Source organism: Vipera ursinii (assembly GCF_947247035.1).
Source record: "Vipera ursinii genome assembly, contig: scaffold_162, whole genome shotgun sequence".
NCBI classification, from domain to species: Eukaryota; Metazoa; Chordata; class Lepidosauria; order Squamata; family Viperidae; genus Vipera; species Vipera ursinii.
The window spans coordinates 104-18,142 of NW_028148387.1; the positions used below are offsets into that span (position 1 = coordinate 104).

Here is an 18,039-nt window from a genome sequence, read left to right on the forward strand (position 1 = left end):
GAAGAAGAAGAAAAAGAAGAAGAAGAAGAAGAAGTTGGGAGGGACCTTGGAGGTCATCTAGTCCAACCCCCTGCTCAGGCAGGAAACCCTGTACCATTTCAGGCAAATGGCTATCCGGTCTCTTCTTTGTTCCTTCCTTCTTTCGTTCCTTCCTTCCTTCCTCTTTCTTGCCATCCCCTTCTGCCTTCCTTTTCTCTGCCCTTCATGATTCCTTCCTTCCTTTTGCTTTTTTTTTGCTTTCTTTCCTTCCTTCCCTCCCTTCCCTTCCTTCTTCCTTCCTTCCCTTTCTCTCTCCCTTCCTTTCATCCTTCCTTTTCCCCTCCTTCCTTCCTTCTCTTCCGCCCTCTTCTTTCCTTCCTTCCCTTCTTCCTTTTTCTCTTCCGACCTCCCTCCTTCCTTCCTGTCTTCCTTTCCCTTCCTTCCTTCCTTCTTTCCGTCCTGCCTCCTTCCTTCCTTCCTTCCCTCCTCCCCTTCCTTCCTTCCTCTCTTCCACCTTCCGTCTCGGTTTTTCTTCCTTCTTCTCATCCGCCCTCCCCTTCCTCTTCCTTCTTTCCCTTCTTCTTTCTTCTCTTCCATCCTCCCTCCTTCCTTGTTTCTCTTCCTTCCTTCCTTCTTCTGCCCTCCCTCTCTCCTTCTTTCTTTCTCTTTCCCTTCTCCTCTTCCGCCCTCCCTCCTTCCTTCCTCTCTTCTGCTCCCTCTCCTTCCTTCCTTCCTTCCTTCCTTCCTTCCTTCCCAGTTTCTCTTCTTCCTTCTTCTCTTCTGCCCTCCCTCTTTCCTTTCTTCCTTCTTTCTCTTTCCCTTCTCCTCTTCCACCCTCCCTCCTTCCTTCCTCTCTTCTGCTCCCTCTCCTTCCTTCCTTCCTTCCTTCCTTCCTTCCCAGTTTCTCTTCCTCCTTCTTCTCTTCTGCCCTCCCTCTTTCCTTTCTTCCTTCTTTCTCTTTCCCTTCTCCTCTTCCGCCCTCCCTCCTTCCTTCCTCTCTTCTGCTCCCTCTCCTTCCTTCCTTCCTTCCTTCCTTCCTTCCTTCCTTCCTTCCTTCCTTCCCAGTTTCTCTTCCTCCTTCTTCTCTTCTGCCCTCCCTCTTTCCTTTCTTCCTTCTTTCTCTTTCCCTTCTTCTCTTCCACCCTCCCTCCTTCCTTCCTCTCTTCTGCTCCCTCTCCTTCCTTCCTTCCTTCCTTCCTTCCTTCCTTCCTTCCCAGTTTCTCTTCCTCCTTCTTCTCTTCTGCCCTCCCTCTTTCCTTTCTTCCTTCTTTCTCTTTCCCTTCTCCTCTTCCACCCTCCCTCCTTTCTTCCTCTCTTCTGCTCCCTCTCCTTCCTTCCTTCCTTCCTTCCTTCCTTCCTTCCTTCTTTCCTTCCTTCCTTCCTTCCTTCCTTCCTTCCTTCCTTCCTTCCTTCCTTCCTTCCCAGTTTCTCTTCTTCCTTCTTCTCTTCTGCCCTCCCTCTTTCCTTTCTTCCTTCTTTCTCTTTCCCTTCTTCTCTTCTGCCCTCCCTCTCCTTCCTTCCTTCCTTCCTTCCCTCTCTCCCTCTCCTGTCACCTTGGCTTCTCCGAAGACAATGTAGATATCGGAGGCGGGACTTTTGAAGACATCCGGCTTGGTGATGACAAACAAGATATTCTTGGACTTGCGGATGGTGATCCTGGTCACGCCGTGGATTTGCCGCAGGCCCAGCTTGGACATGGCCTGGAAGCAAAGGAGGAGGTCAGGCACATAAAACCCTGCGGGCCTCTTCCACACACACACACATACACACGCCCGCCATCCCGCAACCCACTCGCCCTCGGAAAAGCCACGAGGGAAAAAGGAAGGTGGGCCTCTTGTAGGCTAGGGACCTGTGGACCAAAGAGAGGGATCAAGGAGGAGGAGGAACTGGTTGAGTTTCAGGTAGGGTCTTCAAGAAGGCCAACCCAAGAAGGCTAGGCTTGGCCAACCCTCCGTTGAGATCCTGTAGACCAACATCTCGTTCCATGGAATGACACCTTGAGATAGGTCTTCAAGACGTGGGGATAGACCATGGAAGGCCAACCCAAGAAGGCTAGGCTAGGCCAACCCTCCCTTGAGGCCCTGTAGGCCAACATCTCACTCCACGGAATGACACCTTGAGGTAGGGTCTTCTTCAAGACGTGGGGATAGACCATGGAAGGCCAACCCAAGACGGCTAGGCTTGGCCAACCCTCTCTTGAGGTCCTGTAGACCAACATCTCGCTCCATGGAATGCCACCTTTAGGTAGGGTCTTCTTCAAGACGTGGGGATAGACCATGGAAGGCCAACACAAGACTGATAGGCTTGGCCAACCCTCCTTTGAGGTCCTGTAGACCAACATCTCACTCCACAGAATGACACCTTGAGGTAGGGTCTTCTTCAAGACGTGGGGATAGACCATAGAAGGCCAACCCATCAAAGGCTAGACTTGGCCAACCCTCCCTTGAGGTCCTGTAGACCAAGATCTCACTCCACGGAATGCCACCTTGAGGGAGGGTCCTCTTCGAGAAAGACAGGGTGGACCAGAGAAGGCCAACCCACCAAAGACAAGGCTTTAGAGTTCTCGTTCCCCCATAGGCATGAATGCCAGCTGGGTGACTTTGGGCCAATCACCAGGAGACAGGGAGTTCTAGTCCCACCTTAGGCACGAAAGCCGGCTGGGTGACTTTGGGCCAATCGCCAGGAGACGGTGAGTTCTAGTCCCGCCTTAGGCACAAAAGCCGGCTGGGTGACTTTGGGCCAATCGCCAGGAGACGGTGAGTTCTAGTCCCGCCTTAGGCAGGAAAGCCGGCTGGGTGACTTTGGGCCAATCACCAGGAGACGGGGAGTTCTAGTCCCGCCTTAGGCACAAAAGCCGATGTTGGATATGTTCACCAACTTGAGTGATTTGTAAGAATGGGAGAGATGGAGGGAGGGATGGAGGGAAGGAAGGAGAGGAAGGGAGGGAGGGAAGGAGGGAAGGAAGGAAGGAGAGGGAAGGAGGGATAGAGGGAAAGAAGAAAGGAAGGAGAGGGAGGGATGGAGGAAGGGAAGGGAAGGGAAGGGAAGGGAAGGGAAGGGAAGGGAGGAAGGAAGGAAGCAGAGGGAAGGAAGGAAGGAAGGAAGGAAGGAAGGAAGGAAGGAAGGAAGGAAGCAGAGGGAAGGAAGGAAGGAAGGAAGGAGAGGAAGGGAGGGAGGGAGGGAGGATGAAAGTCCTCCATATTTACCTTTCGCGCTTTCTTCTCGCTCCGGCTTTGCTTGGCTTTGCTAATGGACTCTTCGCCAGTCCCCAGGGAGTGAGTGAGCTGGCTCTGCAAAACAACAACGACAACGACAACGAAAACAACAACACCAAATCCATTTACTCGTCCATTTGCTGCTTAAGCGGATCTCTGTTTTTTTTTTCTCGTCTCTTTTATTTCCCGGAAAGGCACTTAAGCCGGCCTCGGTGTAGGTCCACATTCCTTTTTTTTTTTTTTAAAGAGGTCTGTTATCGATCGATCGATCGATGTTGGGCGTCCTCCAATCCAACGCCCCCCTTCCCCCCCCAATTGTGGGCTGGATTACACAAAAGCTGCCATTTTTTTCTTCCCAACCCCCCCCACCCCCGGCCGAGAGCTGTTTGTTTGGGCTGGGTGACTTTGGGCCAATCCCCAATAGTTTGGGAGTTCTAGTTCCACCTTAGGCGAGAAAGTGGGCTGGGTGACTTTGGGCCAATCCCAGTAGTTTGGGAGTTCTAGTTCCACCTTAGGCGAGAAAGTGGGCTGGGTGACTTTGGGCCAATCACCAGGAGGTGGTGAGTTCTATTCCTGCTCTATGCATGAAAGCAGCCTGGGTGACTCTGGGGCCATCACCACGCGATTGGGAGTTCTAGTCCCACTTGAGGCACAAAAGATGTTAGGTGACTTTGGGCCAATCACCAGGCGACGGTGACCTCTAGACCCACCTTAAGCACAAAAACCAACCGGATGACTTTGGGTCAGTCACCAGGCGACGGTGAGTTCTAGACCCACCTTGAGCACAAAAACCAACCGGATGACATTGGGCCAATCGCCAGGCGACGGTGACTTCTAGTCCCACCTTAAGCACAAAAGCCAACCGGATGACTTTGGGCCAATCGCCAGGCGACAGTGACTTCTAGTCCCCCCTTAAGCACAAAAGCCAACCGGATGACTTTGGGCCAATCGCCAGGCGACGGTGACCTCTAGCCCCACCTTAAGCACAAAAGCCAACTGGATGACTTTGGGCCAATCGCCAGGCGACGGTGAGTTCTAGTCCCGCCTGAGGCAGGAAAAGCAACAGTGACTTTGAGCCAGTCCCCCCCCCCTTCCTCTCTCTCTCTCAGCCCAACCCACGTGTGACTGACTGAGGAATTCTGGGAGGTGAAGTTTCACCCCCGCCATCTTCCAAGGGCTGCACCTGCGCCGTGGGAGCTGTCCGTGGTACTGGAACGTTCGGCTCTTCCAATTCCGGCAACGATCCGTCGTTGCTTTCCGAATCGTTCGAAGAACCTGGAAGAAAAGAAAAAAAAGAAGACCCCACCAGCCCACCTCCCAGATTTTAGGATATTATATCTTGGGGTGCTGCGACGGTCATTAAGTGTGAAAAAGGGACGTAACTCGCTTCGCGTGTCTCTGAAGGACGGAAATGTTGGGCGGGGTTGCAGTCGTTGAGGACACAAGTCTCTCTCTTTTTTCCCCCAAGGCCGTTGTAACTTTGAACGGTCACTAAGAGAGCTGTCGTAAGCCGAGAGTTTACCCGGGGTTTAGACTGGAAGACCTCCGAGTTCCCTTCCAACTCGTGTCATTCTTGCTGTAAGGGTCTCCTGCTCGAGCAGAGGGTGGGATTAGATGACCTCCAAGGTCCCTTCCAACTCCTGGTGAGCATCCAAGAAGGACCCAACAAAGATCATGGAATCCATGGGTTGGAAGGAACCATGGAGGTCCTCTAGTGCAACCTTCCACCCATCCTGGTGGACATCCCTGAAGGACCCACCAAAGATCATAGAATCCATGGGCTAGAAGGAAACATGGAGGTCCTCTAGAGCAACCTTCCACCCATCCTGGTGGACATCCCTGAAGGATCCACCAAGGTTCACAAATCCTAGAGTTGAAAGGAGGCATGGAGATCTTCTACTCCAACCTTCCACCCACCCTGGTGGACATCCCTGAAGAACCCACCAAAGATCATAGAATCCATGGGTTGGAAGGAACTGTGGAAGTCCTCTAGTGCAACCTTCCACCAATCCTGGTGGACGTCCCTGAAGGGCCCACCTAGGGTTGAAAGGGACCATGGAGGTCTTCTAATCCAACCTTCCAACTATCCTGGTGGATATCCCTGAAGGACCCACCAAGGTTCACAAATCCTAGAGTTGGTAGGAGCCGTGGAGATCTTCTACTCCAACCTTCCACCCATCCTGGTGGACGTCCCTGAAGGACCCACCAAGGTTCACAAATCCTAGAGTTGGTAGGAGCCGTGGAGATCTTCTACTCCAAGCTTCCACCCATCCTGGTGGATGTCCCTGAGGGACCCACCAAGGTTCATAAATCCTAGAGTTGGTAGCAGCCATGGAGATCTTCTACTCCAACCTTCCACCCATCCTGGTGGACGTCCCTGAGGGACCCACCAAGGTTCATAAATCCTACGCTCGGAAGTGGCCATGGAGGTCTTCTCTAGTCTACCTCCCTGCCCAGGTCACACAGCACGGTCCTGTAACTCACGGCTTCATCCCACCAGCCAGGGTGAAGCACCGGGCGGAGAGAAACGTGCGTGGCACCATTTTCCACCCCCACCACCCCACCGTCGAGTCGTCACCTTTGTGGTTGACCTCCTGGATCCTCTTCCCCGCCAAGGTCTTCTCGTCCAACAGCATCCTGCCCGCCTCCCGGAGCGTCTCCAGCTCCCGCTCCTCGCTCGAACTCGACTCCAGCGGGAAGGAGCCCCGGGAGCCTCGCTTCTCCCGCCCGCTTCCCAAACACTTGGCGCGGGAATCTCGGTGGCGAGGCAACGGGTTCCGCCCGCGGGCATCTTTGCCGCCGGGGAGTTGGAGGTCGGCAGAGCTGCCGCTGTGCAGGGCTGGAGGGAGAAAAAAAAGAGGAAGTGGGTGAGTGGGTGGGACTTTGGAGCTTCCCTTTTCACCCCATTGGTGGGCATTTCCCCAATTTTTTGGGGATGGGTTCACACATCGAAACGTCGGCTGTCGTATCCACAGGCAATCTTAACATGCTTTTGGGGGGGGGGGTCCTTGGTGCTCTCTGGGCTGGGTGGTTTTACTGCGAACGTCTCGTGACCCAACTAGGGAACGTCATCAGTGCTAGAAGGGAGGGGTGTGTGGAGAGGAGGAGGAGGAGGAGGAAGGAGGAAGGACTGTGGGGTGCCTGGTGCTCTCTGAACTGGGTGGTTTCCTTGCGGACGTCTCGCGACCCAACTAGGGAATGTCATCAGTCATTGCGCCTTTTTTTATACAGGGTTACTTGCTCTGGCCATGTTGAAGGGAAGTGTGGTTTATAACGTTCCCTTTGAAAAAGAAATTGGACTAGCTTTTGTCTGGAAGGGTATCGGGTCCCCGGCTTGAGCAGGGGGGGGGGGGGTCAGGCTAGATGACCTCCAAGGTCCCCTTCCAACTCTTCGTTATTCTGTAACTCTGTAAGGGTCTCCTGCGTGAGAGCAAGGGGGGGTCGGGCTAGATGACCTCCAGGGTGCCTTCCAACGCTTTTGTTATTCTGTAATTCTGTAAGGGCAGGGGGTCAGGCTAGATGACCTCCAAGGTCCCCTTCCAACTCTTTGTTATTCTGTAATTCTGTAAGGGTCTCCAGCGTAAGCAGAGGGTCAGGCTATATGACCTCCAGGGTCCCTTCCAACTCTAGTTATTCTGTAATTCTGTAAGGGTCTCCAGCGTAAGCAGAGGGTCGGGCTAGATGACCTCCAGGGTCCCCTTCCAACTCTTTGTTATTCTGTAATTCTGTAAGGGTCTCCTGCGTGAGCAGGGGGTCAGGCTAGATGACCTCCAGGCTTCCTTCCAACTCTTTGTTATTCTGTAATTCTGTAAGGGCAGGGGGTCGGGCTAGATGACCTCCACGGTCCCCTTCCAACTCTTTGTTATTCTGTAATTCTGTGAGGGTCTCCTGCATGAGCAGGGGGTCAGGCTAGATGGCTTCCAGGGTGCCCTCCAACTCTATTATTCTGTAATTCTGTAAGGGTCTCCTGCGTGAGCAGGGGGTCAGGCTAGATGACCTCCAGGGTCCCTTGCAACTCTAGTTATTTTGTAACTCTGTAAGGGTCTGCTGCTTGAGGAGGGGGTCAGGCTGGATGACCTCCAGGGTCACCTTCCAACTCTTTGTTATTCTGTAATTCTGTAAGGGTCTCCAGCGTAAGCAGAGGGTTGGGCTAGATGACCTCCAGGGTCCCTTCCAACTCTAGTTATTCTGTAACTCTGTAAGGGTCTGCTGCTTGAGCAGGGGGTCAGGCTGGATGACCTCCAGGGTCCCTTCCAACTCTAGTTATTCTGTAATTCTTTAAGGGTCTCCTGCATGAGCAGGGGGTCAGGCTGGATGACCTCCAGGCTCCCTTCCAACTCTAGTTATTCTGTAATTCTGTAAGGGTCTCCTGCATGAGCAGGGGGTCAGGCTGGATGGCCTCCAGGGTGCCCTCCAACTCTGTTATTCTGTAATTCTGTAAGGGTCTCCTGCATAAGCAGGGGGTCGGGCTAGATGACCTCCAGGGTCCCTTCCAACTCTAGTTATTCTGTAACTCTGTAAGGGTCTGCTGCTTGAACAGGGGGCTGGACTAGATGACCTCCAGGGTACCTTCCAACTCTAGTTATTCTGTAATTCTGTAAGGGTCTGCTGCTTGAGCAGGGGGTCAGGCTAGATGACCTCCAGGGTTCCTTCCAACTCTTTGTTATTCTGTAATTCTGTAAGGGCAGGGGGTCGGGCTAGATGACCTCCACGGTCCCCTTCCAACTCTTTGTTATTCTGTAATTCTGTAAGGGTCTCCTGCATGAGCAGGGGGTCAGGCTAGATGGCCTCCAAGGTGCCTTCCAACTGTAGTTATTCTGTAAGGGTCTCCTGCGTGAGCAGAGGGCTGGGCTAGATGACCTCCAGGGTCCCTTCCAACTCTAGTTATTCTGTAATTCTGTAAGGGTCTCCTGCATGAGCAGTGGGTCAGGCTAGATGGCCTCCAGGGTACCCTCCAACTCTGTGTTATTCTGTAATTCTGTAAGGGTCTCCAGCGTAAGCAGAGGGTTGGGCTAGATGACCTCCAGGGTCCCTTCCAACTCTAGTTATTCTGTAACTCTGTAAGGGTCTCCTGCTTGAGCAGGGGGTCAGGCTGGATGACCTCCAGGGTCCCTTCCAACTATAGTTATTCTGTAATTCTTTAAGGGTCTCCTGCATGAGCAGGGGGGTCAGGCTAGATGACCTCCAAGGTGCCTTCCAACTCTAGTTATTCCGTAAGGGTCTCCTGCATGAGCAGGGGGCTGGACTAGATGACCTCCAGGGTCCCTTCCTACTCTTTTTTATTCTGTAATTCTGTAAGGGCAGGGGGGGTCAGGCTAGATGACCTCCAAGGTCCCCTCCAACTCTTTGTTATTCTGTAAGGGTCTCCTGCTTGAGCAGGGGGGTCAGGCTAGATGACCTCCACCATTTAATACAAACACACTGTTCACGGTGTTTACTCCTGGGCTCTCTCGGCGCAAGAAGGCTGCGCACGGTCTGACGGGAGGGCCGTACGGCGGGCCGCCCACGGGACCGTTCCGATTTTGACCACCTTGCTTGCGGCGCTGGCGAAAGCGACCGCCGCAGTTGTGAAGCGGCAGCTGCCGTCGATCAGCCGCAGCGGCGGTCGTTCAGCCACTGCGACGATGAAGGGACTAGTGCAGTCGTCAAGTGACTGGGATGGTCGTAAAGCGAACGCTGCAGTCGTTAAGCCGGTGCTGCGGTCAGTAAGCTGTTGTTGCGGTTGAGCAAACGCTATAGCTGTTAAGCCACTGCTGCAGTCGTTAAGCTGCTGTTGTGGTTGTTAAGGAAACGCTACAGTCGTTAAGGTACTGCTGCAGTCATTAAGGTGCTCTTGCGGTTGTTAAGGAAACGCCACAGTTGTTAAGCCACTGCTGCGGTCCTTAAGGTGCTGTTGCAGTTGTTAAGCCCCCGCTGCGGTTGTTAAGCCACTGCTGTGTCTGTTAAGCCAGTACTGCGGTGATTAAGCTGCTGTTGCGTTTGTTAAGCAAACGCTACAGTCGCTAAGGTACTGCTGCAGTCATTAAGGTGCCGTTGCGGTTGTTAAGCCACCTGTGCAGTGATTAAGCCGCTGCTGTGTCTGTTAAGCCACTACTGCGGTGATTAAGCGGCTGTTGCGGTTGTTAAGCAAACGCTACAGTCATTAAGGTACTGCTGCAGTCATTAAGGTGCTGTTGCAGTTGTTAAGGAAATGCTACAGTCGCTAAGGTACTGCTGCAGTCATTAAGGTGCTGTTGCGGTTGTTAAGCCACCAGTGCAGTGATTAAGCCGCTGCTGTGTCTGTTAAGCCACTACTGCGGTGATTAAGCTGCTGTTGCATTTGTTAAGCAAAGGCTACAGTCATTAAGGTACTGCTGCAGTCATTAAGGTGCTGTTGCGGTTGTTAAGGAAACGCTACAATTGTTAAGGTACTGCTGCAGTCATTAAGGTGCTGTTGCGGTTGTTAAGGAAACACTACAGTCGTTAAGGACAGGAAGGCCTGGAGGAACGTTGTCCATAGGGTCGCGATGGGCCGGACACGGCTTCGCAACTAACAACCACAACAACAGTCGTTAAGGTACTGCTGCAGTCATTAAGCTGCTGTTCCGGTTGTTAAGCAAACGCTACAGTCATTAAGGTACTGCTGCAGTCATTAAGGTGCTGTTGCAGTTGTTAAGGAAACGCTACAGTTGTTCAGCCACCACTGCAGTCATTAAGCCACTGCTGTGTCTGTTAAGCTGCTGCTACGGTCATTAAGCTGCTATTGCATTTGTTAAGCAAACGCTACAGTCGTTAAGGTACTGCTGGTCATTAAGGTGCTGTTGCGATTGTTATGCCACCAGTGCGGTGATTAAGCCGCTGCTGTGTCTGTTAAGCCACTACTGCGGTGATTAAGCTGCTGTTGCGTTTGTTAAGCAAACGCTACAGTCGTTAACGTACTGCTGCAGTCATTAAGGTGCTGTTGCAGTTGTTAAGCAAACGCTACAGTCGTTAAGACACTGCTGCAGTCATTAAGGTGCCGTTGTGGTTGTTAAGCCACCAGTGCCGTGATTAAGCCGCTGCTGTGTCTGTTAAGCCACTACTGCTGTGATTAAGCTGCTGTTGCGGTTGTTAAGCAAACGCTACAGTCATTAAGGTACTGCTGCAGTCATTAAGGTGCTGTTGCAGTTGTTAAGGAAACGCTACAGTTGTTCAGCCACCACTGCGGTCATTAAGCCACTGCTGTGTCTGTTAAGCCGCTGCTGCGGTCATTAAGCTGCTATTGCATTTGTTAAGCAAACGCTACAGTCGTTAAGGTACTGCTGGTCATTAAGGTGCTGTTGCGGTTAAGGAAACGCTACAGTCGCTAAGGTACTGCTGTAGTCATTAAGGTGCTGTTGCAGTTGTTAAGCCACCGGTGCGGTGATTAAGCCGCTGCTGTGTCTGTTAAGCCACTACTGCGGTGATTAAGCTGCTGTTGCGTTTGTTAAGCAAACGCTACAGTCGTTAAGGTACTGCTGCAGTCATTAAAGTGCTGTTGTGGTTGTTAAGCCACTGCTGCGGTCATTAAGCCGCTGCTGTGTGTGTTAAGCCACTGCTGCGGTGATTAAGCTGCTGTTGCATTTGTTAAGCAAACGCTACAGTCGTTAAGGTACTGCTGCAGTCATTAAGGTGCTGTTGCAGTTGTTAAGCAAACGCTACAGTCGTTAAGGTACTGCTGCAGTCATTAAAGTGCTGTTGTGGTTGTTAAGCCACTGCTGCGGTCATTAAGCCGCTGCTGTGTGTGTTAAGCCACTGCTGCGGTGATTAAGCTGCTGTTGCATTTGTTAAGCAAACGCTACAGTCGTTAAGGTACTGGTGCAGTCATTAAGGTGCTGTTGCTGTTGTTAAGCAAACGCTACAGTCGTTAAGGTACTGGTGCAGTCATTAAGGTGCTGTTGCAGTTGTTAAGCAAACGCTACAGTCGTTAAGGTACTGCTGCAGTCATTAAGGTGCTGTTGCAGTTGTTAAGCAAACACTACAGTCGTTAAGGCACTGCTGCGGTGATTCAGCTGCTGTTGCATTTGTTAAGCAAACGCTACAGTCGTTAAGGTACTGCTGCGGTCCTTAAGGTGCTGTTGCAGTTGTTCAGCCCCCGCTGCGGTCGTGAAGCCGCTGCTGTGTCCGTTAAGCCACCCCTGCGGTCGTTAAACAAACGCTGCGGTCATGAAACGAAAAGCCGAGGATTAGCTGTACAGGAAGAAAAAAGAAAAAAGCTGTTACCTGTCACAGGGGGCTTGGGGGCGTCTTGCGGTAGCGTCTCTTTGGCAGGCGTGCATTCCACACAAGGACTGGCGGTCGAAGGAGCGAGTCGCGAGGTAGCTGACGGGCCTTGGGCGGGAGCCCGGGAAGGAGGCGAAGGCGGCAGAATCGGGGAGAACACGGGAGGCACTTCTGGGAACTGAGAGGTCGGAGCGGGAGGCAGGGCCACGGGGGTCTCCTCCAGGGCCGGGGACGAGGGTCGTTCGGCGGGACCGCCGCGCGTCTCTGGTGACGAGGTTCCGCCGGAGCGGCAAGCCAGAGGAACGGGAGAGTCCCGAGACGACGAGGCATCTTCAGACGAGGAATCCTCCCGTTGCCTCCCCGGGGTCTTCTCGTCGGCCATCCTACCGGCTTCTGGTCTGAGAGGACCTTCTGGAGAACTTGGAGGTGGGCTCCCGTACCTGACGTCCGCCTCATCTTCCCCGGAGTCTTCCGGGTCAAGTTGGGCGGCTTCGTTTGGCGAAGGCCCTCCCAGCAGAGCGTCCTCCGCGTAGGTCCCTTCGGAGACGGGCAGGACTTCTTCTCCCGTGCCGCCCTCCGCCGCCATCTCTGCTTGGTCTTCAGCTTTGGCTTCCTCCCCAGGTTGCCCGGTGCTTGGCTCGGGGTCCGCACCCTCCTCCCCCTGCGTCCGCGGGGCTTCAGGCTCCTCAGGAGGTTTCGCTTTCGCCACTTCTCCTACACGGTCTCCGCAGAAGCTCTCCAAGACGTTCTCTTTCAGGCTGCCGAGGAGATCTTGTGCTTCTGCTACCAGGAGGCTACCGATCAGATGCGCCGCCTCCACTCTTCGCTCCTCCAGGTTGCCGAAAGAGCCTTGCAGCAGACCGGTGACTTGTTGATGGTCCTCAAGAGCCCAAAGAGATGCCGTGGGTCTGCCACCAGTTGGAAACAAGGCACCAGTTGGTTGGAGCTGTTGAGGGACGGTTGGGGTGGAGGTTTCGGGACCAGCCGTGGTCAGGTCCTTGTCCATGATTCCCAAACACTCTCCGGCCTCAGCCGGCTCCACCTCCACGGGTCTACTGGAAAGACTCCCCTGAGCTTCACGGAGATCGCTCAAGTAGATCTGGTCTTCCGAAGCTAAGAAGATCCATTGATGCTCCCCAGGTTCGGGAGACGCGTCCCTTGGCTTCGTGGCAGGCTGAGCGGTGACCACAGGTGCCCGGGCGAGAACATTATAATGGAGACACACAGCCATGCTCTGCTGGGGAAGCGCTTCTTCTGGAGAACATTCTGGCGGAGCCTCCAAGCCTTCAGCGTCGAGGTTCTCCACCTCAACCATCAGGTTCTCCAACTCTGCCGTCACCGCCTCCAGGCCTTGCGGAGAATGGCTCTCTTCCACAACCGCATTCGGACCGCCCCAGGTTTGATCGGAGGTCAACTCTTCCCTTTCAGAAGCTGGAGATGGAGCCAAAAGGGTGGCTTGGTTGGAGACGTCCTCCGGTGTCATCAGGAAGCTGGACGCCCGGTGAGAGTAGGACTCCTCTGACGGGTTGGGAGAAAACAAGGGAGGCTCCACCGCTTCCTCCAGCTGAGGGTGCCGCGTTTCCAAAACAGGAAGCAGTCCTTGAAGAAGAGCTTGGGCAAAAGTCTTCTTCTGAATTTCTGGGTGTTTCTTAGGTGGAAGGACGTCATCTGTAGGATCGGAGAGCGTTTGGCCGACCGGTTCTACGGGAAGAATGCCTGGGACGGTCTCAACCGTACCAGTCTCGGGGTCCAAAGGATGACCGTCGCCCAAATCATGTGGAGACTCAACCAATTCCACCCCTTCACCATCCTTTGGAGGGCCAGTTCCTTGCTGAAGGATCGGCTCGGTGCTGCGAGCTTCGAGAGCCGGCGCGTTCTTCTTTTGTGGACATTCAACGGACTCTTCGCTATCTTCCGAGTCAACCGGCTCAACGGTTTCGCCAGCCTCTTCTCGGTGGCCTGTGGTTCCATCAGAGGCTGCCAACGCGTCCGGAGCGGCGGTAGGGTCTGTGCTGCCCGAGATGGGCTCGGCTTCTTGGCCCCGGAGCACGTTTGCATTCGCGTCCTTCAGACCGGACAGCTGGCTTGCTAAATTGTGAGCGTGTTTTTGCTGGGTCGCCGAGATGTCCAGTTCTAACGGCGCCGTGGCATCTGCTGCGAAGCAACGGGCATCCGCCTGGAGGTCTTCTGCTGGTGGGATTTCAGCCCCGACGTCCGCATTGCTGCCTTCTTCGCTCTCGAGTTCTGATGCATCTTCCTCTGATGGCATGCCCCAGCTCGGACCGGCGTGACCCTCCTCGTACAACCCTCGCTGGGGCTCCACCCCCGCTCCGACTACGTTCTCGGCTTCAACCAACTCTTCCCTGGACAGATCGAATGCTTCCTCGGCCTTCTCTAGGTCTTCTTCTGAAGCTTCAGTGGAGTGGCTGCCCGCTTCTACCTCCGCGGGCGTAAGATCACGCTCACCCTCCTGAGTCTCTCTTCCATTGAGCGTTTCGGTTTCGCCCGTCTCCAAGCAGAGCTCCGAAAGGCTAGGAGCAGTGGTGTCATCTACCGCGGCTTCCTCGCTGGAAAAGTGTGCGGAGTAGTCCTCTATTTCTGGATCGATGGAGCTATTCTGGGTTCCACACAAACTCCAGTTCTGCAGTTCAACTGCTTGCTCCAGCCCGGGTGGAGATGCCGGAGGCAAAAGTCCCGAGGCATCTAGAAGGACCCCGTTGTCTTCCCCGAGGAGGTTTTCCGGGGTGCGGCTCGGCGCCAAGAGAGCGTCGGATTCCGCCTCGGAGAACGCCGCTATCACCCGTTCCTCGTTGTTGTTGAGCTGGTCAAGGGATGACGCTTCCTCCAGCTCATCGTCTGACTCCAGACAGGCGACGAGGCTGTCCTGGGTCGTTTCGGCGTCCGCTCGGGTGACTTCACGTTGCTCTAAAAGAGCCACCTCAGCTTCGAGGGGAGGCGTCGCAAAGGGTCGTTCCTTCTCGGAAGCAGCAGCGTCCGATGTCTCTGCGTCCGCCTGCTCCAGGTCCGCCGAGCTTCTGCTGCTGGCCCCGTCTTGGTCCAGGAGCTCCATCAGCTGTTTCTCCGACTCTTCCAGCCGCGCGCCCATGTCCGGGCTGGAGGAGTCGGGGTGCTCCACCACGTCCAGATCTTCCAGCTCCACTGGGCATGCTTGGGGGTTCCATCCCAGGGTGATGACCGACCCGTCGGACACCCGGCCCACCCATTCTTCAGCGAAGGAGCCCGCCGGTGGGGAGTCCTCGAGGGCCGAGGGAGGCTGGTTGTCCAATTCATCGTCGGTGTCGAAGCAAGCGATCAGACACTCTCCACCCTCGGGCAGCCCGCCCGACTCCAGCGGGGTTGACCGGACATCCGGGGGAGGCCGATGTGTTGGAGAGAGGTGGGCGAGGAGCAGTTCCTTGAGGGACGCGTCTTCCGTTTCACCCTGAGTTGGGGAAGTCACCTCTTCGGAAGTCACCGCGGAGTCCTGCTCCAACAGAGATGCTTCTCCTGGGCCCAGAGGAGAATTACAGCTGCTCCTTGAGGTGGTACTACTACCTGAGCTCTCCGGCCTAGAGACGACCATTGCGTCAAAGGATTGGGGAGGTTTCCTGGGATCCTCCGGCATCCCCTCTTCCTCTTGAGGCACGCTCTCCTCCTCGCCCTCTCCGGCAGATGGCGGAGCTTCTTCGCCGGCTCCCCGCACAGTATCTTCATCCGTGCCACACGCCTCCCTCTGGCTCTCCCTGTCTGGGGGCGACGGGGCCCTCCCCAGCTCGTCTTCTTTGGCCTCGGCAACTGGATCCGTGGGACCAGCCTGCGGCGCAACGGGGTGCGGCTGCAGACTGCCCTCGCCGTCGTCGGAAGCCGAGCCGGAGGACGGCGAGGTGTCGTCCGGATAGGCAAAGGTCTCGTCCACCCCTTCGTCGAGAGAGGTTTCAGAGAGAGAGTGCAGGAAGGAGACCGAGGTGCTGTCGTCCTCTTCCCCGCCGTACAGAGCGTCGTTCTCCACCACCTCTCCTGGCGGTAAGAGCGTGATCTCCATGGATTCCGCCTCGAAAAGGAGGCTACCCCGGAAGGGGAGGAACAGAGCGGGAATCATCCGATCGCTCTCGGCGGTCTCCCCGCCCTCCTCCGGAGAAGAGGCAGGTGGCTGCCGGTCAGGGCCAGCAGGTTCAGCCGCCTCGGCGTGGCCCACTCCCAACACGCCACCAAGCTCAGGAGGAGGGCCCGAGACGGCGGCAAGGGGACGAGCAAAGGGGCACGCTTCGGACCCTCTTTTGGGGAAATCTCTGATTTCGGCCTCAAACAGAGGCGACGCACGCCCGTCCTCCTCCAAAGGGCTGGCGCTGAGGTCGGCGGCGTCCTCGGAATCGTCGCTGTTGGGGGCCCACAAGGGGTGCTCCGCCGTCTGCAGGAGCGGGCTTTGGCTTACCCAGCCTTCCTCCAATGGAGCCCCCTCCTCTTCCTCGCCTCCGCCACCTTCCTCCACCGGGTAGGAAATGAAGGACAGCCCTTGGAAAATGCCCTCGTACCTACGAAGCGGGCAGTCATCCTCCAAAGGGCTGGCGCTGAGGTTGGCGGCGTCCTCGGAATCGTCGCCGTCTGGGGCCCACGAGGGATGCTCCGCCGTCTGTGGGAGCGGGCTTTCGCTTACCCAGCCTTCCTCCAAGGGAGCCCCCTCCTCTTCGTCTCCGCCGCCTTCCTCCGCCGGGTAGGGTCTGAAGGACAGCCCTCGGAAAATGCCCTCGTACCCAAGAAGCGGGCAGCTCCCCCTGGAGAGCGTGGCTTCCCCTTCGCCAAGGCCGAGCTCCGATAACCCTGCCTCCTCAGTGGCTGCTGGCGCCTGGGCGGCGTCCGGCTCGGCTAAGAGATTCGGCGAGCAGGACGGGGAAGAGCTCGCCGTTCCCGACGATGTCCAACTGCCACCCTCGGCGGTGATGTAGGAGCCCGAAGGAGAGGTGGGTGGGGAGCAGAGGCCTTCACTGTCCATGTCATTCTGCTCCTCGCTCAGACTGTCTTTCGGGAACGGGGTCTGCCGGAGATGGGGGAAGACAGTCCGGATCGGGGTGGAGGGAGCGGTGAAGTACAACTCGGACTCGAGGCTACCGGCGGGCTTGGCAAGGAAGAGCGGGGCCTCGGCCAGGCCCGCAGGAAGCTCTTTGGCCATTGTGGGAGGTGGGGAAGGCACGTCAGCCTTTGGCTCACCCTGAGAGAGAAGGAACAGGCCCGTCGCCACTGGCTCCTGGGGCTTCGGACGTCCGGGTGGAGGCGCGGCGACGTAGGAGTGGCAGTTACCGAAGTCTCTTGCCACGGGTGGGAGAGGGGCACCCTGGAGCACCGCGGGCGGCTCTGAGCCTTCGCGGTCCATGTGTCTCGTCTCCTCGCTGGGAATGGTCCCGGGAGTGTCCCGGATTGCCACCCCCAGGCAGAGGGCCTCCTCGCCCATCACGATGCGTGCGTCCAGCAGCTCCGTCCCCGGAGAGCGTCTGAGACTTTGCGGCTGCGGCCCGCCGGATTTGGGCACCTGTTCCGTCACCATCTGGCCGCATTCGGTCAGGGTCCCCGGGCCGGCTGCGGCGTGGCCGGCCGCGGCCTCGCAACTGGCTCCCTCGGGCTGCGGCCGGTCTTCCTTCTTCGCCGGCAGGAACGCCGACACGTCGGTGGGAGAGTCGGGCGTCACGGCCGGAGGAATCGGCGCGGCGGGCTGGACTTCCCCGCTCGGCGTTGAGGTGGAGATGCTCCGGGAGCCATCTGGATGGGGGGGGGGGAAGAGAAAGAGGGTTTGGGGTGGGAGGGAAAGAGAGAAGTTAAACGTTCCACCCGGGAAGAGACATGGAAAGATTTTTAAGCCGCTGAAGAGACTTTCAAACTTGGTCCGCTTAAGAGAGATTGAGAAAAGGGAAGTGGGGTGGGCAGTGGCTAATGCCATGCTGAGCTGGTTGTCCTCTGGGGGGGTTCACAGAGTTGAAAGAGTGAGTGAGAGTGAGAGTGAAAGTGAAAGTGAGAGAGTGAGAGTGAAAGTGAGAGAGAGAGTGAGAGAGTGAGAGTGAAACAGAAAGAGAGAGACGGAAAGCCAGAAAGAGAACGACAGAGAGAAAGAGAGAGGGAAAGAGAGAAAAGAAAAAAACAAGAGAGAGAAACAGAAAGCGGGAGAGCTAGAAAGAGACAAAAGAAGGAACGAAGGCAGCAAGAGAGAGAAAGAATGAGAGAGAAAGAGCTAAAAAGAAAGAGAAGAACGACAGAGACAATGGAATAGAATATAGACGCGACTAAAATAAAATAAAAATAGAATGGAATGGAAAATAGAATACAGAATAGAATAGAATAGAATAGAATAGAATAGAATAGAATAGAATAGAATAGAATAGAATAGAATAGAATAGAATAGAATAGAATAGAATAGAATGGAAAATAGAATACAGAATAGAATGGAATAGAAAATATAATATAGAATAGAATACAGAATTTAGAATAGAATGGAAAATAGAATACAGAATAGAATGGAATAGAAAATATAATATAGAATAGAATACAGAATTTAGAATAGAATGGAAAATAGAATACAGAATAGAATGGAATAGAAAATATAATATAGAATAGAATTCAGAATAGAATGGAATAGAAA

At 55.0% G+C, this 18,039-nt stretch overlaps 1 protein-coding gene across 1 annotated transcript; it reads right to left on the bottom strand.

Moving 5' to 3' along the window:
• Window positions 1-1,431: 1,431 nt before the first annotated feature.
• LOC310650552 (nascent polypeptide-associated complex subunit alpha, muscle-specific form-like) lies at window positions 1,432-6,444 on the bottom strand (the record flags this gene model as incomplete). The annotated part of the gene is made up of 5 exons (XM_083380119.1): window positions 1,432-1,679; window positions 3,186-3,269; window positions 4,378-4,469; window positions 5,773-6,033; window positions 6,432-6,444. Coding segments are annotated over 5 exons (698 nt in total), but the record flags the coding sequence as incomplete, so codon positions are not given.
• Between the last annotated feature and the right edge of the window lie 11,595 nt (window positions 6,445-18,039).